Source organism: Berghia stephanieae, chromosome 7, assembly GCF_034508935.2.
Source record: "Berghia stephanieae isolate SIO BIC M18660-M18661 chromosome 7, UCSD_Bste_1.3, whole genome shotgun sequence".
NCBI lineage: Eukaryota > Metazoa > Mollusca > Gastropoda > Nudibranchia > Aeolidiidae > Berghia > Berghia stephanieae.
The window spans coordinates 5,985,450-6,007,281 of NC_088366.1; the positions used below are offsets into that span (position 1 = coordinate 5,985,450).

General features: G+C 34.5%; 1 protein-coding gene and 1 long non-coding RNA gene across 2 annotated transcripts; both read left to right on the forward strand.

Annotated features, from left to right (window-relative positions):
* The first annotated feature begins 3,267 nt into the window (after positions 1-3,267).
* LOC144976410 (uncharacterized) lies at positions 3,268-15,383 on the forward strand. Its single transcript, XM_078920691.1, has 5 exons — positions 3,268-3,624; positions 5,216-5,377; positions 5,758-5,959; positions 8,842-9,037; positions 10,306-15,383. Exons 1-5 carry the CDS (start codon positions 3,457-3,459, stop codon positions 10,505-10,507), a joined length of 930 nt encoding a protein of 309 aa, XP_078776817.1. The 5' UTR covers positions 3,268-3,456; the 3' UTR covers positions 10,508-15,383.
* Positions 15,384-17,554: 2,171 nt separating this feature from the next.
* LOC144976103 (uncharacterized) lies at positions 17,555-20,869 on the forward strand. Its single transcript, XR_013646045.1, has 2 exons — positions 17,555-17,889; positions 19,271-20,869. It is a non-coding gene; the product is annotated as an uncharacterized LOC144976103 (long non-coding RNA).
* The last annotated feature ends 963 nt before the right edge of the window (positions 20,870-21,832 follow it).

Below are 21,832 nucleotides of genomic sequence, written 5' to 3' on the forward strand. Positions count from 1 at the left end.
AGTGCAGAATCTTTGCAAATAAACGGATAAAATAGAGATTAATTCGATTCGAAAAGTGGAACACAAAAGCAGAATTTGCGAATGCCCGGTCCAGACATAAGTGTTATGGTCTTATTTATAAAATCTAGAAACTTTGAAAATAAACGGACAAGATAGAGATTCATTCGATTCGAAAAGTGGAACACAAAAGCAGAATTTGCGAATGCCCGGTCCAGACATAAGCGTTATGGTCTTATTTATAAAGTGCAGAAACTTTGCAAATAAACGGATAAGATAGAGATTCATTCGATTCGAAAAGTGGAACACAAAAGCAGAATTTGCGAATGCCCGGTCCAGACATAAGCGTTATGGTCTTATTTATAAAATGCAGAAACTTTGCAAATAAACGGATAAGATAGAGATTCATTCGATTCGAAAAGTGGAACACAAAAGCAGAATTTGCGAATGCCTGGTCCAGACATAAGCGCTATGGTCTTATTTATAAAGTGCAGAAACTTTGCAAATAAACGGATAAGATAGAGATTCATTCGATTCGAAAAGTGGAACACAAAAGCAGAATTTGCGAATGCCCGGTCCAGACATAAGCGCTATGGTCTTATTTATAAAGTGCAGAAACTTTGCAAATAAACGGATAAGATAGAGATTCATTCGATTCGAAAAGTGGAACACAAAAGCAGAATCTGCGAATGCCCGGTCCAGACATAAGCGTTATGGTCTTATTTATAAAGTGCAGAAACTTTGCAAATAAACGGATAGACTAGATGTTATTTCGATTCGAAAAGTGGAACACAAAAGGAAAATTTGCGAATACCCAGTCCAGACATAAGCGTCATAGTCCTATTTATAAAGTACAGAATCTTTGCAAATAGACGGATAAAATAGAGATTAATTCGATTCGAAAAGTGGAACACAAAAGCAGAATTTGCGAATGCCCGGTCCAGACATAAGCGCTATGGTCTTATTTATAAAGTGCAGAAACTTTGCAAATAAACGGATAAGATAGAGATTCATTCGATTCGAAAAGTGGAACACAAAAGCAGAATCTGCGAATGCCCGGTCCAGACATAAGCGTTATGGTCTTATTTATAAAGTGCAGAAACTTTGCAAATAAACGGATAGACTAGATGTTATTTCGATTCGAAAAGTGGAACACAAAAGGAAAATTTGCGAATACCCAGTCCAGACATAAGCGTCATAGTCCTATTTATAAAGTACAGAATCTTTGCAAATAGACGGATAAAATAGAGATTAATTCGATTCGAAAAGTGGAACACAAAAGCAGAATTTGCGAATGCCCGGTCCAGACATAAGCGTTATGGTCTTATTAATAAAATGCAGAAACTTTGCAAATAAACGGATAGACTAGATATTAATTCGATTCGAAAAGTGGAACACAAAAGCAGAATTTGCGAATGCCCGGTCCAGACATAAGCGCTATGGTCTTATTTATAAAGTGCAGAAACTTTGCAAATAAACGGAAAAAATAGAGATTAATTCTAATCGAACAGTGGAACACAAAGGCAGAATTTGCGAACAACCGGTCCAGACATAAGCGTTATGGTCTTATTTATAAAGTGCAGAAAATTTGCAAATAAACGGATAAGATAGAGATATATTCGATTCGAAAAGTGGAACACAAAAGCAGAATTTGTGAATACCCGGTCCAGGCATAAGCGTCATGGTCTTGTTTAAATGAAACAATGCCATTTAAAAAAATATATGGTCAATGAGTAATTAAGCTAAATATGCGGAGTTCAAATAGATAATTTGATCTGTGAATTATTTTTATAATTAGCTGTTTTTATTCTCCATCATTTAGGTTATGTGATTAAGTTTATAATTGAAATACAAACTTTATCTCACTTATCAATGTTTTGCAATAAAGGAGAGTGTGAGTGAACCTGAGCAAAGGAAATTATTTGAGAGAGTGATATTTATCATGCTTTTCAGTTTGTAGTTGAATTCTAGAATGGATTCTTTATAGTTCTCATTGATTGTATGTCAGTATGTCAGTCTTTAGGACACCGATTACCCTAATGCGGCCACAATTTACAATGTGACGGCCACAAGCCCGTTAAACACAGAGTGGGGTATTGTTGTTTGCAAGTAATGCTATGGTTTTAATAGGATATCTGTCTCCTATTAAAATACATTCCTGTGTTGGATTTTGGATTAAATTCATGTCTTCTTCGGATTTTGGGATATTTAATTTTCATGGATTGTGATTGTGATTTTCAAGACTATTAATGTAAGTAAATGCCCAAATAGATATTTTTATTCATTTATTCTTTATTTATTTTTTTTAGTTTTGTTTTGTTTTGAAGCATTTATTATAAGAAATATTGTACATATGCACTTATACACCAAAGACTATATCCTTTCAACTGCTTATTATTATTATTATTATTATATTATTATTATTATTATTATTATTATTATTATTATTATTATTATTATTATTATTATTATTATTATTATTATTATTATCATATGATAATAATAATAATAATATATAATAATAATAATATATAATAATAATAATAATAATTAATAATAATAATAATAATAATAATAATAATAATAATAATAATAATAATAATAATAATAATAATAATAATAATAATTAATAATAATAATAAGTGCATTGAGTGAAATCCCAATCATGGTTGCCCAAATAAAACTGGCGCTAGAATCCCGACTACCTGTCTAAACGAATGTTGTTTGTACGATACATACTAACTACACGTTCAATATCGGGGGCAGAAAATATACGTTTGGTTTTATGAAATTAAAACAGTAGTCCCACATTGTTCTTTGATGTTATTTGTTGTTGCATTTGCTTTGAAACTTACACATTATATTGTGTTACATTGTTTACAAAATATTTCTGGTACTCGTATGCATGTGTAGTCAACGGACCACCGGTCAATCGTGTTCTTTATTATTTTATTATTAATTTTGGCTTGACATCTTACATATGTGAATTTGACAGGTTGTTATGGATGGTAATTATAACATTAAGTGATTTTTAAACATTTTTACGGCGTTTTAAATGTCTTTCTTGCATTCATTGCCGAGCACCTCCACTTTTCTGTTACTATTTTAACGATCAGCTGATTTTCTCTTGCCTCCCCTTTAATTTCGCGGACTTTTTTCAGAACGAGGCGTGGGAGTGGCCAATTCGATAGTCACGAAGGCCACGCGTGAACCCAGCAAGTTCATCCGCTGATAAGCAGTGTGACCTTGACCTTACAGCATATTAATTTCATAACAAACACTGAACACACCCTGTTATATCGATTTTTCTTGTAAAATTAATGTCAAGTTTGTTGTTATGTAAAAATCAGGCGTTTAATCACGTGTGTAAAATTTTTTTCCGAGTTAATGCCTAAAGGAGGAGAGAGTCGACGCAGACATTCATTCTTTCCTTCCTTCTCATTAGCTAAATAGGGTAGAATGTGGATTCTCGACGAAAACAATTTGGCCATTTGTGCCATTGTCACAGTTTTCATGCAGTTCTCATTTTTCATTGTTGCTGCTACTTGTAAGTTTGATAAAGTAACGGATTTTGCTGGCGGTACCAACTTCGTTGTGCTTGCTGTTTTGACATTTCTACTTGCATGGGTAAGTTTGTAATGTAGGGGAGGCCTTCCGAAAGCTCCTAATCCCCAGTATTTTTTAATATTTTTTTTATAATGTTCAAGTAGGGGGTTTGGGAAGGGGGAGACTTTAAAAAAATAGCCCCCCCCCCCCCCTCCCAAGCCCCCAACTAGAACATTATTTAAAAAAACAAAGAATTCTGGGGCTGTAGGAGCTTTCGGAAGGCGTCTCCAAGTATTGATTTAACTAACCTTAAGAAAGAATAACCCCTTGTGGCTGCGACTAATCGGACTCGAGTCTGAATAGTCTCCCGTGGCTATTCGGACTCAAATTCCAATGTGAGTGTGCAATCAACAGGGGGCATACTATTCCATGGCAGTATAGTTTTGTTTTTGTTTTTCTAAAATATATTTTGAATATGAAAATTAAATGCAAATCAAAATAACAACAGTAGTAACTATGAACAGGTAGTCTAAATCCGCTTTATTTGATAAGACAGACAAAACCATTGATCAATTGGAAGTCCAGTTAGATGTCAATGCGACGTTAGGATAATTTATTTTTTTAAATTGACATATTCTGATAGTGTTAGACAGGCACCAATCCTTCTGCAGTCCGAAACATGGGTTATGAGCTGAGTCAGTCTGATATGAGCAAAACAAAATTTCTTCTGAACTCTTCTTCTGCTTCTTTATTAGTTCCACGTTCTGCCCACTGCTACACTGTTTCACTGCGCACACACTTTGGAATTTGAGTCTGAATAGCCATGGGAGACTATTCAGACTCGAGTCCAAATTGCCAATTCGAAACCTATTATCTTTAACTAACCCTAATAGGAAACACAAACACCCTAGGACCTTTACTAAGACCTCTAACTAACCCGATTTTAAAAAATCCTCAGACCTTAAGCTAACCCTATTAGAAAAAAACAAAACAAACAAACCCTAGGACTGCTTTGCGCTACCTTTCAATACTTAAACGCAAAATGGCAGCGGAGAACCAAAATAATGGTCATATTCGGAAATTTAAAACTTTTACCAATCAATCAAGGTTTGTTCCACAGCTTTAAAAATACTGCTAAAAATTGACAAATGGAATAAACAAACATCTGACAAAAGATCCACAGTTAAAATAACAATTTAAAGTGAGGCTATTTTTAAGATTGATATGACTAATTTTCCCTAAATACTCACATTGATGCTGTATTGATAATACATGACATTTCTCAACAAATTATGACAGAATTATTATTATTATAAATTATGTACAGCTAAATACTTGAGTCTGCGGAAAAGGCTCTTTACTCACATACTCTCACCATACTCGGGTCTAAAATGAGTTAACAGCGTTCTCTCTTTCTGAAGAGATTGTAGTATCGCCTAACAGGCATCATATCACATTCAACATGTTGTGTTGCTGTTGGCCAGGGACCCCTTGTAAAACGCTTTGAGCATGTTTAGTGAATATTACGCTATATAAAAAAGCTGAGATCTTCTCATATTGTGAAAGTAGTTGAAAAGTTATTTGCTTGCTGATTTTAGTTTTGTATCTGAGTTCAAACACATCAAATGAAATTTGTCCATGAAGTGTGAATCCTTTAAATCTTCCATTTCAGAGCTTTAGTTACCGTCAAATATTGGTGACAATATTTATTGTGGTATGGGGTTCTCGATTGTCTGGCTATCTTCTGTACAGAATTATCAAAATTGGCGAAGACAAAAGATTTGACGACAAGAGGGAAAACTGCTTGGCCTTCGCTGGATTTTGGACCTTTCAAGCAAGTTCAATCTTCTTTTTTTTTTCTTGCTTTTCATGTCTTTCTTTTATTCGTTTTTACTTTGTTTTAAAAAAATAATATATACAATGTTTTCAATTGTCGAAAAATTGTGTTTCTTTTTTTGTAAATTGTTAATTGTGGGCTTTTTCCTGTAGTTGATGATTAAATATCTAAAGTTTTATATTTAATGATATTGTATTATTGAGTCATTTTTTTTTTCTTTGAAATATGACAGGTTGGGAAATATATTCCTGATTGGTATATTTTGTTTTTATATGGATTCGTCTGTTAAATCCACTTTTTCATAGACATACAAGGACCAAGTTGCAACCTTATCTGCTTATCTTAATAATTATTTGTATTTTATGCCTCTTCTACAGGCTTTTTGGGTTTTTACTGTCAGCCTCCCTGTGATATTTATAAATGCTCCTGATAGTGCTGACCGCTACGATTATGTCACTCCACAAGATATCGTTGGAATTGTTCTTTTTGCGTTTGGACTTACTATTGAAGCTGTGGCGGATATACAAAAATTTAACTTCCGGAATAATCCTGCTAACAAGGGGAAATGGTGTGATAAAGGTAAGGATAAAATCAAATAAGACACTCATTAGCCATTCTGTGAAAGCTAATTGTATGCAAGACAGTTATGGTAAAAATTTCTCTTATTTCGTCTGCCATTGACTCATTCATGTATAAGTATAACACTGCCATTGGCATCAATCAATGCAAATTGCATCTCACTCTATTGTAATGTATATGGCGGAAAACAGACTAGATCTGAAATCATCTACTTTGACAGGCCCATTTTTGTCAATTTTCATCTTTTATCTACAAATAAGTGTCATATATCATTTTAAAGCTTGAAATATGAGGATTCAGAATTTGTAAAAATTATGAGCAGGAGACGATTATGTAACTTTAAAAAGTAGGTCAATCAACGGTGACCCTGATTTACACGGAAATGCAAAATGAAAAGAAATGTTAACAACCTGAAGTGAAAAATGACTCAAAATACACGTACACAGGTCCACTTTTAAAAAATAAATAACAAACAGAATATATTTTGTACTTAACTAACTTTATTATACAACAAGGGGGATAATTACATGAGACAAATAACGAAAAAATATTTTCATTTCAACTTTGAAAAAAAAATGGGTCCTTGTTTTCAATTGTATTGTCAAAACGGGTGACAACAACCCAGGAATAGGTGTCTGGAGGATCCTCTTTTACCAATCACACACTCTGCTCTGCACATGCGCATAAATAAATTTGCCCGCTATTCCTTGGGAGAACTGCACGGTGAAACTCCCTCTCCTCCAGTATCTGGTATAAAAGTAAAAGCAATATATAAAGACATAATTGATGACAAAAGCAGCGCTTTAATCATATTTGATTTCCACTGCTTTAAACATGATTACTCTCTTCTTGAGAAAATAAGGCTTATAATTGCGCATACGAAAGGTGTTTTTAAGAACAAATACTCACACTTATAACTGTTGTTTGCTACACCACAGAGGTTCAAGTGTGAGGATATGAAATGATTTAGCATATGAATCTAATAAAATGATATATATAAATAAGTCTAAAATCTGATAACAAATTTTTTTTCTGGAACATTTTGGCAAGTCGTACAGCATTTTCTCATTTCAACATGTAATTCATTACTTAGTTGCTATTACGGATTTTATCCATATCAGTTAGCAAATTCACCGTGGTGGAGTAATATCTCTCAAGCCTGTGTATCTTTTATTGTAGCTAATCAAAATTTTCATACTGGATAAAATGCTTTTAGATCATATGTCCAGATCCCAACGCTGCATCCTCCCGGAAAGCAGAGTGAATGTTGTAGTGACACAAAAATTCTGAGATAAGAGAGCGAATCAATATATTTAATATTAAATTTTTACAAATTCAATTGATCAGCAATTTGTGTTCTTAAACAGCTAGAAATGTTCAGATTTGTACTTACACATTGAAATATTCAGCATAGGTTACCAAAGTTTACATTTATTAACTGTATATTCATCAACAATGTCCAAGTTCACACATTTCAGAATTCCTGGTGCCCATGCAGATGGTGCCCACGCAGGTGACACCAAACTTTATTTTGCTCATAAAAACTTTTTCAAAAATGTCAAGCCAAAAATCAAAGTTTAAAACACAAAATCAGAGCAAGATTAATGTCTCCAATCAATTTTCAAACACTTTCTTTCATAATTAATAATAATATGGGATATTGAAATTTGGTGCACGGGCAGAAAATTGAAGACACGAAATCTCCCACACCCAACTATTCACTCTAAAAACAACTAAAAATGTTAATTTTTTTTGTTTTGTTAATTTTACAAGTTTCCTAGACCTAATTTTAGTCACTTGAACAAATTTGTAGTTAAAAATTTCAAAGCTTGCCTGGTATATAGAATTAAGTTTCCTTTGTCACATCAGAGACACGAAAATAACGTGATTACATAATATGCAGGAAATAACTTATAAACAAAGATGGAAATAATTTTTAAAATTTTTAAATCATACAAATTGTAGTTAATACATCTAACTTTTGTTAAAAACAAAACATAAAGTTAACTTTAAATGGAAACTGTTCATTCACTTACCTCAATTGATCCATTCTAAAAACGAAAGTAAAACCTTCGTGTCTTCAAAACGCCACGTTCGCTCGGTAAAAAATCCTTTAAAAATATAAATGAGCAAAATTTCGCAACCATTTTGCTACCACAGCTCCAGGAAGAGTTGATCTATCAAAAACAGCAACTATAATCACCAAATCCCAATTAGATTTTGATTTATTGTGTGGCCCATGCAGAAAACGCTTTTCCTGTCATTATTGTGTTTTCCGCCATATGACGGTTGCGAGGTACTATGTCCAGAGATGTGAATGAATCTGCTTTAAAGCATTCTCTTTTAGTGTGTGTACGGAAAATGCATTTGCCCGCTATGTGATTTTTGTATCAATATTAATGAATTTCTTTGAACCAAACTTTGAATTTGGTGGCCACCAAAATTAATAGTAATTAATAGTAAATTTCTCATGCATTGATTTAAAAAAATTATGTTTCTGTTTTATGATTTGTTTAAAATACCAGGCTAAAATAGCCAAATTAGCGGAATGATAATCGGTATTATTATGTATTGAAAAAAAAATTTGTTACATGAGAGTAGCAATTAAGAGAAGTGGACTATTATCGAGTAAGTTTTTAGACTGTGATCATTGTTCAACCATTGCGGCTTGAAGTTCATTTATACTATTACTCCATGTGTTGTTTGAATTCATTCCATTTTGTCCCATAGTTTAGCAATTTTGCAGAATCTGAAAGTTTTGCGTCATGAAGATGCAATGCTGATTAGTCTTTCAGTTTTGATTTAATTTATTAGCAAAAGAAGCTGGTGAATCTGTAATTATTTTTTTTAAATTATTTTTTTTGTGAACTCTTGGTTTTCAGGTTTGTGGCGCTTTTCTCGCCACCCAAATTACCTTGGTGAAATATATATATGGCTCGGAGTGTTCATCATTAGCACCAGTATCCTACAGTATGGCCAGTGGGCTGCTGTGCTGAGTCCTGTCTTTACTATCAGTATTCTCTTGTTCCTAAGTGGCATTCCTCTACTTGAAAAGAAATCGGATGAAAGATATCGAACGTGAGTCAAAACTATTTCAAGGGTGAATTAATTTAAAAGACAGAATTATTTTTTTTAGCTTATTGATTTTGTTGATTTCTGAAAAACGATATGAAGTGTATATGGGTGTTTGTGTCCCGTAGAGATCCAGTACTACTGGCAACATTATATTAACTGGTGCATGGGCATTTTTATTTGATTCCTGCTTTAAAGCAAACTGCCAAAGGATCCGAAGTTCATGCTTGTTTCTATTGACCCACTCCAGCTGCTCAATTTCTACCTAGAGGGTGAAAGGCTGAAGCAAAAAAACTAAAGTGAGACCAATGAGTGTCTTTTTGCTTCTGAACTGAGTAACTTACCAACTGAGCTATCAGGACTCCTGAAATGGTGTATAACTGGTTTCCTCTCTATCAGGCAAATGATATGAAATTTAAATTAGTGTTTCCATCACTTGACCACCTCACATACTCAATGCTGAGGTGGAAAAAAACCCAAAAAACCTTCCACGTAAAAACTGTCAATTGAGATCAGTATTATATAGATAGTATGCGCTTGGCTAGGAAGCTCACAACATTGCTATCCCGTAGTATAATGGACCAACACACAAAACTGTGTGTAACCATGAACGTTTATAGTCTGGATAATACAGTTTAGTGAGAATTACTCATAAACGCGGGTGGCATAAAAACAATAACAAAGACCTGAGTGACCTCAACTTCGAACTATCTATAGTCGGATTTTACCTCAATAAGACCTGCCTTAAATTAAATTAAATTTGCGGCATATATTTTACCTAAGCATAATACCGATTGAAGGCAATGGTGAATCATTATCATTGTGAATTCTTCTCTCATTCGAATAGTCTTTTTTTTAAATTTTTAATTCTTTTATGCTAAACGAAGTATCAACAACATGAACATACACTCATAGTCATAGATTATGGTGAGGAAGGTAGGAGAGCAGCTTTCAAAATTTATTCTGTAATTTTGATGATGATTTTTTATTGATTAAGTTCCATCTAAATCTAGGTAATTCTAGAGGCAATAATTGTAGAAGACATACAAAACATATTAAAATTTGACTCCATGAAACAAAATCTGTCACTTTAATTACTTAATCATGCTCGGAATAAGGGACACATTTTAATTTTTTTTAATTTTATTTTTATGTTCTCCAATTCTGTGAATTTAACACTGCCCTATAAAACAAATTGTTAAAGACGTGTTACAAATTTCTACTGAATATATATTTTTTTTTTATGTTCATACTTTTTTTTTCTAACTTTTCAGGAACGAGCTTTACCTGGTTTACAAGAATAGAACCAGTCCTCTCCTGCTCTTGCCTCCTCCCTGCTATGCATGCTTCCCATCGGTGTTTAAGTGCTTGTTCTGTTGTGAGTTCCCACTCTATAACCATTTGTCTGGAGAACGTGAGCCCATTGCTTCATCCAAGTCAGAAAAGGAAGCGGTCATCACTGAGCAACCTGCTTGAATATATTCAGGAACGTTATACATTTTTGGAAAGCTTGATAAGCAAACAGGAAAATTACTTCATAGCAGAAAGATTTTGCCATTGCTCAGGTCAACATGACACGCCAATTTGCTAGAGTTATTATATCTCGCTATGAATTTTCCCTTGGATATGATAATCTATATATTATATCAGTTGATATTATTAGGGCTTTTTATCTATTAATATTTATATATAGAAATGCCATTCCATTACAGTGAACAAGTTTTTTGTTTTTTATTTTGTTAATTTATTTTTATTTGTTTTGTTTTTTTATGATGTAGAGGGGGTTACTCAAACTTAGTTATTTTTTTGACAAGAAAATTAGAGCATCTTTACTTTGAAGTAATGTGTTTCTAGTGCAGATAATCATATTGTCTTGCTAACATTCCTCAGTGACATAGTTCACATAGTTTGCTTAACTCAAGAACAATACGTTTCTATTGTTCCCTCAAATACCCCGTTTTGTTATCTCATAATAATTTTATCCCTCATTTTTTATAATTGAGGGTAGTCCTTAGTTTCACATCTATACCAGCTGTATTCCTGGGTCATTTTGTCAAAGTTGTCAGTATTCCTGGGTCATTTGTTAAAGTAGTCAATATCCAAGACTAAGACATGTGGTCCCATTGTGTAAAGTCTGAGTTCATAAATATTAATAATCAGATACCAAAGCATTCTCAAATTGTATGCGTGTCGTAGTGCCAGTGCAGTATAATATTTACAGATTGAAGCTGTATCGCTGAGGGATTTTCTATTCAAAAACTCTACACAGGATATTTCAACATTGAATAAAGACATTTTCTTCTTTTTTAAAATTTTTTTATGACATCATCGTTTGTTTATATTTGCTAATAACCACTTGAATAAGTGCTGTGAATATATGTTTGCGCACTTTTGTATTTTGTTTTTATTTTGTATTTCTAATTACTTTTAAAAAAACAAACAACCTTTAGATACTTAAAGAAACTTGCATTTGCTTTTTCTGGGGTTTTTTTGTGTTTTTTTTTTAATTGTATTTATTGTAAGCTCATTTAAATGTTGTTAACTACGGTTTTGTAGAATATGTTGAGTTGTGTACCTTCACTCTCTTTTTATTTTTACCTTTTAAATCATTCATTATGATTTTTTGGAGGTTATTGTATTTTGTTTTTGTTTAAAGTTTTTTTATATTTTTGTATTCACTTTGGGGGAGGCGGGGGGGGGGGGGGGGGGGGGGGGTGGTTTTTTTTTTTTTTTGTTTTTTTTTTTCTAACGATGAATGATTATTGTTGTGAAATTGTTGTCATACATTCCAATTAGCCAATTATTTTATTTTTGTTGTCAAATGTATTTCAGGAATTTGAGTTTATCATTCCTGTGCTTATAAAGTTTAAAGTTATCCTGTTCAATTAATGTTATATAATGATATTTGAATATTACAATTATATCAATTTTGTAGGGAAGTTTTCTGTTCAATACCAAAGTACCGTCATGGACTTTCACTAAGGGGGAAAGGGGTGGGGCAGGGGAAGGAAGATGTCTGCAAATTATCCAATTGCATTGATTACCTAAGAGTCTCGGCCTATGATGAATTGGACTAAGGTGTCGGATTTGAATCCCACTAAGGGTAGTGCAAATTTGAGTGGAAAAGACCGTTTACTGACATTCTCTCACCATACACAGGTATAAGATGAATACCTACTTGGCTGATAAAAGCATTGGCTTTGTCCAAAAAGAAAGGGTTAATGTTGGTTGGGATCCCTAGTAAAGAGCTGAGAGCAAATTTATTGGAGAGCGCGCAGTATAAAAACACTTCTTTTCATTTTTTTTTAGTTATGTCATCGGGTTTGAGTGAGTGGTTTCTGGGGGTTTTTTTTCAAAGTTATTGACAATCTTTTAATATAGTTTTATGTACACACTAATTAGTTCCTGATCTGTATTTTCATATGAATGGAACTTCATCTGGTCATACAGAATTTCATCAATGTATTAATCATATTATGCCTGAGAGTCATCCCTTCCTACATTTAAGTCGTAATTGTTCTGTAGGTTAGACACCGGGAATTGTATTTTTTTTAATGTAGAGGTTATAACTTCAACCAACTTAGAATAATGGGAAGTATCTAATTCTTTGAAGATATTATTTTATGACACCAAAGAAATTTTATAAAATCTGTTGAATGCTGTAAAGGGACTGATTTTTTTTAAAGAATATTTTTGAGTTCTTTTGTTAATTTTTATTTTTTTTTTGGTATGTTTTTGTTTTGTTTTGTTTTTTTTGTTTTTTTGGTTTTTTTTTCGTCTCTTTATAATAGTTTATTTTATTTTTTTATTTCTAAACAGTTTTATACCATCTGTGCCCTTATTGCACTTAAATAAATGGAATTCGGATGTTAATTCTGTAACATCTACAAAGTATCTTATATGTATGCCTGTATTAATTATATCTAGGTTCTGTCAATCCTCCATTAAACCAATAACTCTTGTATGTCTTACTTATCACTTTGCCATAGTGTACCTATATAATATAGATAACATGTCATATTGATAAGTTACCTAAAAAGATGATTTTTTATAAATCTATCAATGTGCACGTATAAGATTTTTGAGATGATTGTATTAAGAAACTGTAAAGGGTGATGAAAAAATATTACCTTTCTTTTTCTCCCACGTGTGTATGCGCATGCGCGTTAGCACGAGCATCTGTGTTTGTGTGTGTGTGTGTGTGTGTGTGTGTGTTTGTGTGTGTGTGTGTGTGTTTGTTGCCATGGTTATGAATGAACCCATGTCTTCTTCTTAAATTTACAAACTAAATTCCATGATAAAACCTGGGCGGGTTTCCCGACCTCTCATAGTGGACAGGGAGATACATGCTGTGTCTTCTTTCCCCCTGTATCTGTTTTCCAATTGCTTTTTGTCTTTGTTTTGGAATGAGATTACTTGGTTTTGTCCTGACCCTGGCTGAGTCCTTGGCTGGAAGGGAGACAGTTGAATGTATAGTTATATTTTTGGCAGATGATATTCTTTTTTTTCTCTGTAAATCACCTCTCTTATACCTGTTATTTTAAAAATATTTTTAACATATGATTTGTAAACATTTGAGTGTATTTCTCTTAGTGGGATCTTGTGCCGGTGTAAGGATGAGGACCTTTTCCTCACATCCTTTTTATTGTACATCTAGAATATTTTTTTCTATCCAATTTTCTTCCTTTTTTCTGGCAATGATACGACCTAAATGTGTCGCAAGCGCGGTAAAACCCTTAAAAACAAACAAAAAACAAAAAGAATAATCTCTGCAATAGTTTCAAATTTTTATAGCTATAACCAAAAAAAATCATTAAATGTGATGTTCAAAAGATATCAGACTGAGAAAATTGTTGGTTGCATCGCAATGAATGTGACAAATTTCCTATGGTCGGTCAGTAGAGGGTTAAGAGAAGAGTGGTGATTGGATGGGTGGCAAGGATGCTTGGACACCATTGTCGTACCTGTCCAAGAATTAGTTGCCCCTTGGTGGGGTCTTTGACCACCCATGGTGGGCAGGAGGTTGTTGCGCTGTAACTTCTATCCCCTGTATGTGTTTTTCCAGTTGCGTTCTGCCTTTGTCTTGGAATGGGATTAGTTAGTTTTTGTCTGGGTGGGGTTCCTGACCTCCCATAGTGGGCAGGGAGGGACTTACTGTGTCTTCTATCCCCCTGTGTCTGTTTTCCAACATGCTTTCTGTCTTTGTCTTGGAATGAGATTACTTGGTTTTGTGAGACTTTTAGGTGATCTCAAACTAAGTACATTGATAGTGTGCTCTTGGAATCTACATCTGTTTCCTATTTGAACCAATTCCCCTTATGTCGTCCCTATTCTTGAGTGCTTTATTTGTAATTCTAGAACTTTTACTGGCGCTGATATGGCCGTAATGTGTTGCAAGCACCGTAAAACCCTTAAAAACATAAACATATCTTAGTTTTGTCCTAGCCCTGGCCGGAGTCCTTGAATAGTTTTGGGAGATGGTTTTTTTCCTTGTAAATCATCTCTCTTTTATGTGGTTTTAATCATATAATGGTTTGTAAACATTTGAGTGTGTTCCTCTTAGTGGGGACCTGTGCTTGTGTGTGGATGAGACTTTTAGGTGATCTCAAACTAAGTACATTGATAGTGTGCTCTTGGAATCTACATCTGTTTCCTATTTGAACCAATTCCCCTTATGTCGTCCCTATTCTTGAGTGCTTTATTTGTAATTCTAGAACTTTTTACTGGCGCTGATATGGCCGTAATGTGTTGCAAGCACCGTAAAACCCTTAAAAACATAAACATATCTTAGTTTTGTCCTAGCCCTGGCCGGAGTCCTTGAATAGTTTTGGGAGATGGTTTTTTTCCTTGTAAATCATCTCTCTTTTATGTGGTTTTAATCATATAATGGTTTGTAAACATTTGAGTGTATTCCTCTTAGTGGGGACCTGTGCTTGTGTCTAGGTGGAACATTTAGGTGATCTCTTACTAAGAACACTGATGGTGCGCTCTTGGAATCTACATCTATTCCGTAGTTGAACAATACCCCTTTTTGTGTGTGTGCCTTCAATTCTATATCTATAACTTTTTTAATACCCCATTTTCTTCTTTTTTACTGGCGCTGAAATGACCTAAGTGTGTCGCAAGCCCCGTAAAAAGTAAGACTCTTAAAACAAAAACAATTCATTACCCTGTGCCTCACGTAATCTTTTTAAAAAAAATTATTTATAAAGGTGCTTTCAATTTTATTATTTCATGTAAATTATATTTGTAAAACCATTTAATATCTACTCTTTTGTAACAATTTAATTTTAGTATTGCATGGTACTTTTATATTTGTAATAAAAGTGAAAATATTTATTTCGCTCCGCAATTGTGTTATTTCCTCGTAATTTATTTGTTTCATGGCTAAATCATGTTTGGTGATGTACAACAATTTGGCAGTTTGTGGAGGTTGCTGGTAGGGCCATCTGGGGTTCCCTGCAAAGGTTCTGGAGACGAATTTGTTCCCCTAAGATCCTGACTGAAGTCCTTTTCTGTGGCGATGACTCGAGCTTGTGTGTTTTTAAGAGAATTTTTTTCTGCAAACTTGAGTAATTTTTGTACACTTATCTGATTCTTTCACTGTCTTTGTGTGTGGGTGGGGGGGGGGGGGGGGGGGGGGAGGGAGTGGGGCATCCACTACTGGTATTTTGTGAGACTAAGATTAGTCGTAGGGGCAGATTGCGCTAAGGTATCCTAAGGAACTATTCCTGTTTGTCTTACTTTTTTCTTAGGTATAGGTTTGGGCATTTCCATTTCCCGGTGTATCAGAGATGAGGAATCAGAATGTCATTCTTGTCTCCTCCCACAATCAACAAGGAGGTACACATTTTGTCTTCTATTCTATACCCCTATTTGACTGTTTCCCTCCTAGCTATGGCTTTTGACAAGGACCAGGACAAAACCTCATTCCAAGATAAAGACAGAAAGCATCTCGGAAAACAGATATTATAAGGGGAAAGAAGACACAGCTAGTGACCTCGTGGCCACAATAGGAGGTCAAAAGACCCCACCCAGTAATAGAGAGATGATTTACAAGGAAGAACAAATCATCTCCCAAAACTCATTCTATACATTTGACTGTTTCCCTCAGCCAAGGACTCCGGCCAGGGTCAGGACAAAACCAAGCAATACCATTTCAAAACAAAGATAGATAGCAACCCAGATAACAGATATAGGGGTATATAATAGAAGACAAAATGTGTACCTCCTTGACTATGGGAGGAGACAAGAGACACTACCCAGAATGGCTTTCTGGTTCCTCAGAAGGAAAAACATGTTTTCTATCCACAGGTCTTTTCAATTTGACAGTGGAACAACTCTAAAATATACACGGGAGGTGTAAAGGTTGGCGGGAAAGTAATGAACAATTTGAAATAAGTGCAGATCACCCTTATTACAGAATCTGAAAATTATTCAGAAAATTCTTGGCTCTTAACACAACAAAACTATGAAAAGAATACATAAATAAATTGGAATCTGCATTAAATCAACACTCTTTAAAGTCAACTTCTGCTTAAAGTCAACACGTCTTGTTGGTCTTCTGTTCTTTATGTGTGTTCCATTGATAATGGATAGAGTCAACCTTGCTTAAAGTCAATCAATCTTTCTGGTCTGGTGGTGTTGTTGGCTTTATCGAGATTCCACTGTAGTTTTGCTTTACATAGGATAATAAAAAGCATTCTAAAGAGAAATGAAAGCAAACTATAGGCTTTTATGAATGCAATACTCTAAAAACAAAAGGCAATTAGTTGCTTATCATTGAGCTTTATATTTAAAAATTGAGCTTTATATAGCGCATTATCCACTAAACGTGCTCAAAGCGCTTTACAAGGGGTCCCTGGTCAACAGCAACATTTAACATGTAGGACGGGACATGACGCCTGTTAGGCGATATTACAATTTTTCGGACAAACAACGCTGTTAACGGCCAGGTACTCATTTTACACCTGAGTACAGTGAGAGAATGTGAGTAAAGAACCTTTTCCAAGGACTCAACTATGCGCCGAGCGCGAGGCTCGAACCCAGGACCTTCCTATCCGAAAGCGAGTGTCATACCACTTGACCACATAGCCGGTGGAATTCCATATCGGTGGAATTTTGGTGATTTTCAGCAAAGTTCCACATTTTGCAAGATCAAGCTTCATGCATACATGAGCCATTTTATTTTATGTTTATGCTTACCAGAAGACACATCATCTAACCCGTAAATAGGAAAAAAAAACTCACTTCTGTGCACTTCGTCTTCAAGGAAAATTGGTTAATAATGGCATAATTGTAATGTTTGGGCCCTAGCAATGGTATTATTAATTCTATTAAGCGTAGCTTTGCCATATAACTTTTGTTTTATATAGCGCAATATACATTTAATGTGCTCACGGCGCTTTAGAAGCGTTCTTGACCAACTTTTTCGCCTTTTAGTTACTTTAACACTAAATGCCATGCGTTTTGCAAGGGCCTTCACTAACTCACCATGAGCTAGTGGGAGTCTGCCACACACCAATAGGCTTCAACAGTCGTGACGTCACTTCCCTCGTAATGACGCATAATAACTTGTAACTTGTTCTAAACTATCGGAACAATGGCGGACGACCTTATGAATACAAGTTAAATATGTATGTTATTATTTTTAGCAACCGGACAACAAGCATCAACGGCAAGATTAGACGGCAAACGAAAGAAGGGCCGACCTAAGGACACATGGAGAAGATGTAGAAGCGGACACCCAGAATTCGGGACAGACTTGGAGAGGCCTGGAAGTGATGGCACAGGACAGAAGAAAAAAAGTAGAGGACTCTCGTTGATGGCCTATGGTCCAGTAAGGACAAAAAGCCAACGTAAGTAAGTAAAGTATTATTTCCTAGCCATCTTTTTTTTTAAATCTCTTTTTACGCGTTTTTGACATCTCTTCTTCGAAATATTTCTTTATGCATAGTCTAATATTCCGCTCTATTCTGCACGCCCTTAGTTACAAAGCGAACGCATCCTTTTGTTTGCACACCAAGATCTTATGACAGTAAGAAAGGACGTGTTTATGCTTTAATTGTTTTGTTTGTTGGTTGGTTGAGTTGGGTTTTTTTTTTTAATTGTTGACTGAAGAGGGTTTTTGGCCCGAAACGTTCCGTGTTTGGTATTTTGTCCTTTTTTTCTTTTTAAGTGGTTATATTTATTTTTGTTTATTACTTTTTACAGTCCACAGTTTCTAATTAGATGGTCTAGATCTAACTTAAGACGGTCCACGTCGAATTTCTTTCAATTTAAAAAAAAAATCAATTTTAGTATTCATTTTGATGCTTTTAGGTGCTGTGCGTAGGTCTTTCAAAATGGCGGATGAATGATTAACATCTATCTATATCAAAAGTGGAAGTCTTCACCACCAGTGTTCAAGTCAGTAAGGTGATTTTAGGTGTTTTCAAATTAAACTTGAATCAAGAGGGTTTAAAAAAAAATAGAAGAATTGGCTTATTGAAGAAAACTATCCTTTCTCTTTTGTCCAGACAGTGGATTAGTGTGATGGAATTCACTTGGCTAAATCATAATCATAAGCAAAAAGGGTCGCGCTTTCCCACTATTGTTTTTAACGTTCGGAGCGAGTTTGCGAGTTGTATTTATTGAGGGTTTTTTTTTTTTGTTTTTTTTTTTCATTTGTACTATCTTGAAACCAAGAAATCACACATATATTGACGGCAATTAACAATTAGATGCTTTCGACTAAAATGAAGAAATCAGAACTATTGAATTCTGTGAGTATGAGACGCGTGAGAAAGTGACGTTTACATTACATAATTTATGTCCAGATACAAATCTTTCGAAAATCCGTGATAGATGCAAGCAGCTTCATAACACCCCAGTAATTGAAAGATATTCTATCTGGAGTCAACCGTTAATCTTTGATGTTGGAGACTATCAATGGAGTTTATTCTACTCTAGTTTCGTGTTCACCTTAAAGTTCCAGAAACCGACAGTGTCGCCTTTTTCACTGACAGAAAAGGATCAATAACATACTAGTGCAGCATGATATCATAATTTCCGGTGGAAATAGAAAATCACGAAATGGCCAAGAACGATTTTAGAATATACAGTTGGGGGAACCTCCTCGGGTCTCTGCTCAGTGTTGAGCCTTATATAGACCCTAGAATCAGTACGGGTTCAAGCTCGATACCCGATTATAGTTATAAAGGAACAGGACGTGTTGATTTTTTCTTTCTTGACAACCAGATTTCAAGAACTTCACACCCGTATAGCAGCAGGTTTGTGAAGAGATGGCTTGACATACGTGCCCATGGAATTCCACAATCAGGTGTTGACGAAAATGATGATCAAAAAGGAACCAGCGTCGATGTGATCCAACCACCAAAATATCATAAAAGTAAAAAAACAAGGAGGCTCTGTTGTTTTAGACGCAAAATCCCACATAAAAAAGTTCCTCATTTTAGTGTGGAAACTTCTTTCACAAATGATCAAGGTCTCTCTCAAAGCCACCACGAGGCTGTTGGAGCAATTCGTGACGAAGCTGATCGAAAGAATCATGGTTGTTTCGGCTTCAAATCATCATCCGAAAATAAAAACATTCAAAAGTCTAAGGACAGTCCGCCGAGTACACGCGGTAAATGTATCTTAGCATGTTTGAAGAGAGATTCCAGCCTGGACAATTGTTCAGGCCATACGATAACGGATTCAAGTGTCAATGAGCGACAGTCGTTAAAGAGAGTTCTGACTGAGACATCAACGCTGTCGTAGAAGACCGCTAGTTAATTAATGGAATCGAGAGTCGTTGTCATAGAGGGACGTTTAGACCGTGTAATAGAACACAGCAACATTTCACAAAATGATGTTTAGATTGTGTGATTGACGTTGTGATTGTGTTATAGAACATGACTATGTCGTGAGGGGGCATTTAAATCGCGTGACAGAACATGTGACCTGCCATAAAGGGAAATTCAAACGTGTGACAGAACTTATTGACTGTGCCAAGGAGGAACATCCAAATAGTGTGATAGAACTTATTGACTATGCCAAGGAGGAACATTCAAAGTGTGTGATAGAACTTATTGACTATGCCAAGGAGGAACATCCAAATAGTGTGATAGAACTTACTGACTATGCCAAGGAGGAACATTCGAATCGTGTGTCATAATTAGAGACTATACGAAGGAGGAACTCCAAATAGTGTGATAGAACTTACTGACTATGCCAAGGAGGAACATTTGAATCGTGTGTCATAACTTAGAGACTATACGAAGGAGGAACATTCAAATAGTATGCTAGAACTTCTTGCCTAAGTCATAGAGGGACATTAAAATCACGAGACAAATCGAATTGACTATGCCATGGAAGAACATTCAAACAGTGTAACAAAACTTATTGACTAAGTCATGGAAGAATATTCAAATCGAGTGATAGTGATAGAACTTATTGACTGAGCCAGAGACAGAACTTATTATTATCTATGCCAATGGAGAAATTCAAATAGTGACTGAACTTATTGACTATGCCACGAGGGGACATTCAAATCGTTTGACAGAACTTATGGGCTTTGCCACGGAGGAACATTCAAATCGTGTCTCTGGCATTGTGTCTTTTGATAAGACGTTTTACATTCGTTACCCCACTTGACTCAGTTGTAAGAGAGGAAAGAGCACATGGCCATGACGTGTGACTAAGATTTGAGAATGCAAATGTCATACATTTTTTAAAAATGTTTAATTCATCTAACTTGTTACATTTACATAGTTATTTTGTTAGCTCGTAAGTTAGCTATAATAATAATATAATGATGATGATGATGATGATGATGATGATGATGATGATGATGATGATGATGAGGATGATGATGATGATGAGGATGAATGAGATGATGATGAATAAATAATAATAATAATAATAATAATAATAATAATAATAATAATAATAATAATAATAATAATAATAATAATAATAATAATAATAATAATATTAATGACGATGAAGATGATGATGATGATGATGATGATGATGATGATGATGATGATGATGATGATGATGATGATGATAATAATAATAATAATAATCGTTATAGTTGTTATTATTATTATTATCAGCATCATCATCATCATATCATTCATCATTATTATTATTATTATTATTATTATTATTATTATTATTATTATTATTATTATTATTATTATTATTATTATTATTATCATCATCTTCTTCTTCTTCTTCTTTTTCTCCTCCTTCCTCCTCCTCCTCCTCCTCCTCCTCCTCCTCCTCCTTCTTCTTCTTCTTCTTCTTCTTCTTCTTCTTCTTCTTCTTCTTCTTCTTCTTCTTCTTCTCGCTCATGATGTGTTTTATTCAAATCTATCCCTGTGTCATAATGTTTTATAGTATAGCGACAACACGTGATCAAAGATTAAGTTTAAGGAAGAAGTCGCCGTCGCAGACAGACGGTGACGAAACCATCTCTTACCGCGCGTGTTGTGTAATTTATATTTTGGTATATTTTTGTTTTGTTTTTAGCATTTTATTTCTTTAGCTGGAGATTGATATGACCTACCATGTCGCAAGCACAGTTGTACAACTGAAAAATTAAATCTCTGTGACGGTTCGTGATATTGTATTGTCATCATTGGTCATTACTGAAGTATAACTGATGTGCAGATCAGCTTATAACGTTCTTGGTTTTATTTAATATTCACTTTATAGAGCGCCCATCTCCACCGAACTTATTGACCAGCGTTTACAATTTTAAGAAAATTAAATGTTACAGTTATAAAAAAATTAAACGTTACAATTGAAAAT

Excerpts from the sequence above, each read along its gene's own strand:
- LOC144976410 (XM_078920691.1), top strand. The coding sequence starts at position 3,457 with ATGTGGATTCTCGACGAAAACAATTTGGCCATTTGTGCCATTGTCACA. Across the intron at positions 3,625-5,215 it reads TGACATTTCTACTTGCATGG|AGCTTTAGTTACCGTCAAAT; the intron begins GTAAGTTTGTAA and ends CTTCCATTTCAG. Across the intron at positions 9,038-10,305 it reads TCGGATGAAAGATATCGAAC|GAACGAGCTTTACCTGGTTT; the intron begins GTGAGTCAAAAC and ends CTAACTTTTCAG.